This window comes from Saccostrea echinata, unplaced genomic scaffold, assembly GCF_033153115.1.
Source record: "Saccostrea echinata isolate AGI-Se365-2 ecotype Australia unplaced genomic scaffold, CSIRO_AGI_Sech_v1 ptg000030l, whole genome shotgun sequence".
In the NCBI taxonomy this organism is placed as follows: domain Eukaryota; kingdom Metazoa; phylum Mollusca; class Bivalvia; order Ostreida; family Ostreidae; genus Saccostrea; species Saccostrea echinata.
In genome coordinates, this window is record NW_026889779.1 from 16,462,119 (window position 1) to 16,470,496 (window position 8,378).

At 34.8% G+C, this 8,378-nt stretch overlaps 1 protein-coding gene across 1 annotated transcript; it reads right to left on the bottom strand.

The window, feature by feature from the left end:
* Positions 1–5,191: 5,191 nt before the first annotated feature.
* Positions 5,192–8,172, bottom strand: LOC133196450 (uncharacterized). The gene is made up of 7 exons (XM_061332344.1): positions 8,099–8,172; positions 7,439–7,662; positions 7,047–7,243; positions 6,867–6,934; positions 6,462–6,584; positions 6,320–6,371; positions 5,192–6,217 (listed from the first exon to the last, which is right to left on the bottom strand). Exons 2-7 carry the CDS (start codon positions 7,634–7,636, stop codon positions 5,812–5,814), a joined length of 1,044 nt encoding a protein of 347 aa, XP_061188328.1. The 5' UTR covers positions 7,637–7,662; positions 8,099–8,172; the 3' UTR covers positions 5,192–5,811.
* Positions 8,173–8,378: the final 206 nt, after the last annotated feature.

Sequence of the window (8,378 nt, forward strand, 5' to 3'; positions counted from 1 at the left end):
TTTTTTTCTAAATTCTTGCAGATATTGAGCTGATTTTTGGTATGTAAGTGTATAATAATGAGTTACAGATCAAGTTTGAATTTCGTTGAATTTCATTGATTTTTGAGGGAATTACGGCCTTTTTAATTTTTAAGGGTTTTCCGCACTTTTTTTCTAAATGCTTGCAGATATTGAGCTGATTTTTTGGTATGTGAGTGTATCTTGATGAGTTACAGATCAAGTTTGCATTATGTTCCGCTTCAATGATTTTTTGACGGAATTACAGTATTTTTAATGGGAACCAGATTACACTTGCCGGTAGGGGACTAGTATTGCTAATGCAATACTCTCAGAATGCTTGTTTACTAGGGTTCACACTAAATGATGTATAACTTTTATACAGACGTGCACCATCAATGTCATATCCCTCTGAAACAGGAAAGGGTAGTGGTCATGATCTAATGTACATGTAACTGATATTTAGAAAATGTTTTCGTACGAGAAAATTTCGTTAAGGTCTACCACCCATCGCAGTACCGTGTCAACTTTTAAGTCATGGGGTTACCGATTAGAGGGTCTTTTAATCCCAAAATATTGCACGTACATCCATTTTAATGATCACACAGAAGATTTGTGTTTATTCATAAAATAGGGAATGATGACTTGTGTAGAAAGTTGGATGAAAATAGATGAGTATTTGATTTAAAACCGAATAAAATAAAGGAAGATGTCTGTTTTATTTGAAGAGAAGCAAATGTCCTTGGATGTTTTTACTATTTTTTTTTTATTTTATTTTTATTTTATGCGTGTGTGTATGTAACGGTAACAGTATCTGACCATGAATAAATTGACGTAGAATAGCATACATAGGATGGGATTCATTTCTTGATTTGAACGTCTTGTTAAATTATTCATCGATTTAAAAGCACATCTATGGGTAAAGATCACTGAATTTACGACTGTTAAATTCTTGCAAAGCGTAGTTTTTCCATTTTCACATACCCGTTTTATATAAGTAAACAGGACGTTCGTAGGCGTTGAGAGTCAACTGAGTATTATGAGTATTTCCAAACATTCCCAGAAACCATTTCAATGTCAATCATAGGTTTATCATGTTCATCATATCTGTCACAAGCTTGCTACAATTTAAAATTCCATGTGTTGCTCCTGCTGGCCTTGACCTTCTTAATATCAACTCTATCGCCACCACCCCTCTTTTTGCCAATGTTTCTATATTGCAACTTAAAGATAATCACACGTTTCCTTCCAACAACCTTCACTGTGTATGAATGACTTTGGGTTATTTTTTGTGATAGCTACATGTACTTTGGTCATATGTAATCTTTCTATTAGTTATGCACATCTGTTAATTGATTTTTTGGTTATATGTTTGTGATAAATGGACCAGCAGACATGGGGATACGTTACAACTGTACAACTGTAACTCCTAAGGCTTTTGCTGGGAAGTTAAATATAATTGCAACCCTGGCCCTTGGTTGATGAATTTTACAATTTTGGTCAACGGTAGATTAATGATATATTCATGCAAATGTTTACCTGTTAGATATGCGTCGCCCGCGTTGCGCAGTGGTTAGAGCGTCTGCTCTAGAGTCGCGGAGTAAGGAGTTGATCCTTACGTCGCGAGTTCTAATCTACTGCAGGACGCAGAGACCGGTTCATCGGATGAGACCGTATAAACCGAGGTCCCGTGTCGCAGTAGGTGTTGGCACGAAAAAGATCCTTCACTGCTCAATGGCCTTGAGTGCCAAGTATAGGTATAAATTTGCAGCCCTCCACAGGCAAGTGGTGGCGTCTCCATATGATTGAAAAATTCTCGAGAGGGACGTTAAACAACAAACAAACAAACAAAACCTGCTAGATATGCAAGAATAAAAAAAAAAGATGTTCAAAAATAAAACTGATTATACTACATATGTAGCCTCGTTCGTTGATCTTATTATTATAGTCCTGGGCCCCAGAGTTCATAAAATTTTAAATTTTTGTAGAATTCTGAATGCCCATCATATATGTACAGAGAGGTAAAGGAAAGGATAAAGTCATGTCTTAGAGGAAGCTGAAACTTTTCAAATGCTTTCGAACAATACATGGGGGCAGACAGGAAAAGAGTGCAATAAATGACCTTTTAATATTATTTTTAAAAAGGGGGAGACCAGTGGGCCTTGGCGGGCACCTGAGTATCAAATTTCCACCTTGATATGGAAGTCTGCACTCATATGACATGAATTTTACAATTTGTTGAGGAATCTATGCTCACTAAATTTATGAAGTCTGTTCCTATATGATGAGAAAAATGAGTATAAAAATAAAGTGCATACTAAATACATATCTTCCTAGTCCTATTCTTGGGCCTGAACTATGGGAACACAATTTGATAAAGATCAAATACAATGTAACTTTCTAGCTACCACCATGCAGCTAAATCTCAAGGAATAAACGAAATTTAATCATGAATGTTCAATCTAAGACCAGCTAAGCTCAATCCTTGGGCCAGAATTCTGAACTGGGAAGAAAATAAAATTTTGGTAGAAAGCCACTTACTATATTCATGATAACACTTTGTCTGCTGGACGTCCAGAATTAAAGAAAAGGATTTTAAAAAGACATTATGTACTTTCAATATACAACCAATTCCCATCCTGAAAATCTGGACCTAAGGGTCATACATTTTATAAGTTTGCAAAGAGTTCTTTATTCAATCATTGTATTCAGGCAAACAATTTGATTGCTAGATGTCCATTAGTAAAGAAGACTTTTAAAACTGCAATATACTAGTATTTTCAATATAAAATCAACCCTGTCCCACCCTTGAGCATGTATCATGGACCAGAGGGTCATGAATTTTACAATTTTGGAAAAGGGCAAATTGCTCATTATATTCAGGCAAACGGCAAAAGATTCTGAATAAATATAATGCATTTTAAAAATATGATTTATTTCTCCTTCACACTGGGGCACATGGAATTCAATGGTTTGGTTGAAGGAACATTGAATGCATATTATAATCATGTAAACAGTTTGTCAGCTATAAATGTCAAGAAGTAATGAAGAAGATTGTATGATTATATTAATTGTTTTACGTCCCTTGCGAGAATTTTTCACTCATATGAGACGTCACCATATGTATACCGGTGAAGGGCTTCAAATTTAAACCTTTACTCGGCAGTGAGGGTTCTTCATAGTACCAACGCCTACCGTGACACAGAACCTCGGTTTTTAAGGTTTCATCCGAAAGGTCCGTGACTTTCACTTCTATTGCCGGGCTCTTGACAAATCAACAGTCACTACCTATTTAACGTCTTAAGTTTGACGTGGCAACGGGAACGAGAATCGAACCTGGTACCTTCCGATCACGAAGAGCGCCCCACCAATATAGGCTACCGCGACCGGTAATGAAGAAAATTTTTAAATATGTAATACATTTTCAATTTATTATCAACTTAGCCCCACAATAAAGATATGAATGTCACAGTTTAAAATCGCGCAAACAGTCTGCTTGATATCCAGGAATACAAATGGTTTTTAAAAATATAATGCATTTTCAAAATAAGACAAAGTTAGCCCCACCCCGAGCCTGAATCTAGGGGTCATGAATTTCAAAGTTTTGGTGAAGGACTTGTTTATCATAACTTTTCCATCACTTTGTCTAAGAGTAGAGAAGAATTTCTTAAATATATTGCATCTTCAGTATATGTCATAATTCAGTCTGGGATTTGAACCCTGTGGCCAAGAATTTCACAAATCGGTAGAGTTCAGGTTCCTTTTTTAGCATTTTATAATCATGCACACATTTTGCCTCCTTGATTTCCAGGAGGAAAGAACATATTATCAACTAAGCCGTCGCCCGCGTGGCGCAGTGGTAGAGCGTCTGCTCTAGAGTCGCGGAGTAATGAGTTGATCCTTACGTCGCAGGTTCGAATCCCACTGTGGGACGTGGAGACCGGTCCTTCGGATGAGACCGTATAAACCGAGGTCCCGTGTCGCAGTAGGTGTTGGCACGAAAAAGATCCCTCACTGCTCAATTGCCCTGAGTGCCGAGCATAGGTCAAAATTTGCAGCTCTCCACCGGCAAGTGGTGGCGTCTCCATATGATTGAAAAATCCTCGAGAGGGACGTTAAACAACGAACAAACAAAAAATCAACTAAGCCCATCCTTAGGGCTTGAACTTTAAATATCACAGTTTTGGTAAAAGACTCAATGTTCATTATAATTGATGTCCAGGAGTAAAGAACATTTTTGAAAACTATTAATTTTTATAGTTTTGGTTACACCTTTCATTCCCCTTTGCCCATAGATGTTATATAAATGTACCATGTAGATTGAAACTGGTTTAGCTGTTCTAGAAAAAGTTGCAGCTCTCCACCGGCAAATGGTGGCGTCTCCATATGATTGAAAAATCCTCGAGAGAGACGTTAAACAACAAACAAACAAAAAAATCAACTAAGCCCATCCTTAGGGCTTGAACTTTAAATATCACAGTTTTGGTAAAAGACTCAATGTTCATTATAATTGATGTCCAGGAGTAAAGAACATTTTTGAAAACTTAATTTTTATAGTTTTGGTTACACCTTTCATTCCCCTTTGCCCATAGATGTTATATAAATGTACATGTAGATTGAAACTGGTTTAGCTGTTCTAGAAAAAGGGCTAACAATGTTAAAAAATTTACGATCAACACACGACGCAAGTCGTACGACGACGGACGAAAAAAGGTAGCAATTGATCACCTGAGTAGCTCATGTGACCTAAATATAAACAAATATTTAGTACAAATCTGTACTTCCGGAACAAGGAGGGATGAATACACATGTATGTATTGGCTAAAATAAGAATGTATGAAATATGCTATTTAATTAATGGACCTTTGAACCATATAATACATTTCGGGGGGAAAATATATTCTACAACCTTGATAGTTCTCATCGAGAATCATTCAATAGTGTATGCTCCAACTGTGTAAAAAAAAATTTCATTCATTCATAACCTAAAGTACTTCCTTTACATAATTCTAACAAGTACACAATAAAGAAGTATACACGTCTGGTTGGTTAATCAACATCCTCCTTTACACCATTGGTTTAATTCTAAAATTTTATCTACGTAAACTTTGACTGTATCAATACCGTAATAAGGTTGTATTCTTCAAGTATACGACTATTACGTAATGTCAATAATAATCACATGAAAAGTTAATTCCTACGCAAACATTATTTATAGGTAAAAAGTTCTTGCATTTTATCATTTTAATCGAACAGGTTTTTAAAATGACAAGATATGAAAAATTATCTCATCGTATTTCTTCCTGGAAGAACATGATTAGCTGGAATAGGAAAAATAAATTTTCCATTCACCAAAGATATAGTAGATATGATTAAAGGTTAAGCGTTCACCTTGACAATTGTTACAATACTAAAACTACATAAAAGTACTACTGGCCCCAGGATAACAAAATAATTTACACTTAAATCAATTTATGTATATTGTCCTTAAGGACAGTCCAAAATTCAATATAGCACCATCATCATCAAAGTCCTTTTCTTTCAATATTTTGAGTTTAACCCCATAATTAATAAGTATATGACTATTAATTTAAATTTTGACTAAGTCTGTACATGATCCCTGTTACACATAAAAATACTAGTGAGATTTTTCATACAAAATTAGTAATAATTTCATATAAAATTTCATGAAAGCAAAATACATGTATCTTGTGTGGGACAATAAATAAATATGTATAAGATTTCAATAAAGTATACTATATAATTGTAAAGTTTTTTTGTCTGTAAATGCATTCTGGACTTTCAATGAACACATCAGTCTAAAACATATGAAAATTCGGACAACATATCCATAGATTCGTCTTCCAGAATTTGTTCTGAACTTTTGTCTGAGGATGGACAAGTTAACGAACGAGATAAAGCGAGATTCGTGTAACCAATGGTAAATTGTGTTCCTTGGAATTCTGACTGCATCTCCGACGTATGTATGTACCATGAGCTGCTATTGGACAGCTTTGGTGTCTTCTCTATCGTGGATTCTGATAGTTTATTTGTTACTAAGGTTCTATTACTCTCCGTCTCTGTATGGTTTCTGACATTTTCTAAGGTAATTTTTCTGGTATGTATTTTTTCTTTGGGACGGGTTTCCTCATTTTCTGTTGTCATATTGATAGTTTCCAAGTCAGTCGATTTGGATTTTGCAGAAACGTTTCCTTGAGAGCTTCAAAAAATTGTTCAAAGGTGTCCAAAATTAAATGGTTACTAACAATCAATGCATTCTAAGTATATATTCATATCCTTATTCACATATATCATTACTTACTTGTTTAGGTACAAAAGGGAAACTTCTTCCTTCTTGCCCTTTTCTTTCGATGCTAAAAATATAAAAGTTATCGAGTGAAATGAAATAAATGTACATGAAATATAAAATATGTGACTATAGACGGATATGAAATGTGTCTTACTGTTTTGATCACTGATGCTGTGTTTCTGAGCACGGCGGATGAAGATAAAGGCAGTGAAGAAAAGAATGAGAAATCCTAGAAGACTCATGATAATGACTAGTAACACAGTCTGGGGTGTCAGACCTAGAAATAACCAGAGAAATTTTATTTTACTTTAAAATATCTTGTTGATGGATATACAATTTTCAGTGGAGGAATCAGGATTCTTGAAAAGGGGGTTGGGGGACCAGTTGCGGGTCGGGCTGGGGACCCAGGGACAACACCAAAAATTGCTTTGTTAAATCTTATGTATATTTTTGGACACAAAAGGGGGCCCCTGCTTCGCTCGGGGGAAGATTTATTTATGTGAAGGGATTGACAGTAATGCATGTACTCATTACTAACTGGAAAATTGGTATGTCTAACCTTGATATGGCATGGTATCAACTCTTAGCTCATCTACTGAAACTTTCATTCGTTGTGTGCTTGGAAATCTGTCGTGAATTTGAAGTCAAATTAATACAGTGTATCTAGAAGAGTAGGTTTATAAGATACAAACTTTAGAATAGATAGTCTTTTTTTTCACTGGAATACTAGAATACCTACTCTATATCATCCCCACATATAGCATTAGCAGTAGGTGTACATGGGCTTTCTTCTATTTTTCTAAGAGCTGTACAATTTCTACAAGTTCTACAGGTTAGCTCGAAAGTCCGTCTGTCGTTGTATGTTCCTGGTAAACACTTTCTGCACGGCAAACAGTTCAAAGCTCCATGAACAGGGTCCATTTTAAGGTTGTATTCCTATACATTTGAATATCAAAGTATCATTGAATTGTATATTATGTGAAAGATATGAGCAATTTAATATATTCTCAAACTTTTAACATTTAAGTTTATGTTTAATGAAGAAAAGTCTCGGAAGTACACGTACACAGTAGCCCTGTATATACTCATTTTTCTCTCATTTAATATTGTAAGTATAGTAAAATTATGGACCTGCAAGGGGACCAGCGAGTAACCTTCGTTACATTTGTCACATTCTAAACATTTTTCCGCTTGACTGTGATAAAAGGTGTTCGTGCCTGGCTCACAGACCACAGGTTTTTCGCGTCGTTTTTTCCGGCCTAGAACACTGTGAATACAGATCCCAGAGAGCACCATTAACGTTAAATACGTGACCAACTCTAATTTCATCCTGCTTCAATGATAGAAGGAGGAACCTGTTAAGAGAAGTGGAACATTACAGAGCTATCATTGTAAAGCAAACATTGGTGCTTAATTTAACCCTTCAAACGATTAATTATTGAAGCTAATATTTGCATTTGCCGATTTTTGAAAAATAGTTAAAAGCGCTCTTTTATCAAAGTAATTTTATTTTTGCAGAATCAGGTCTTATTTTGAAATTACAAAATTCTAGCCTAAAAAAAATCCATCGATTATTTTTTTGTTTCTGTGTACATAGGTACATGTTTATTTTTGCTGTGAATGATATATGTATTCTTCAAATCACACCTTTAAATTTACTCAAATTCATTGCTTTCGTAACAAGAACATATTAATGTTGTTTTTTGTCTTAAAGTGTTAGAAAAAAGATGATTAAATGAAATCTTCAATCTGAGTATATATTATTAAAGAAGTAAAAAACTTCAATCTTACCATTTATAAATATATAGCAAGAATCATACACATTTTCCCTCACATTTTAACAAATCCGCGTCTTTCAACCCGTCCTGCAAATAAATACTGAAGTTCATTCATTCATATTCTCTAACTTTTAAACACGAGAAGTACTTCCTATAGAAGATAAAAATAACTGGTCTTTTGATTGGCTGATGACGTAAAAGTGTTTATTATTGGGTTAAAAATTAGTATACAAATTAGAAAACCGGCAGCAAAGTTACGTAAGAATCACCTGATTACTTTAAATCTGAAAAAA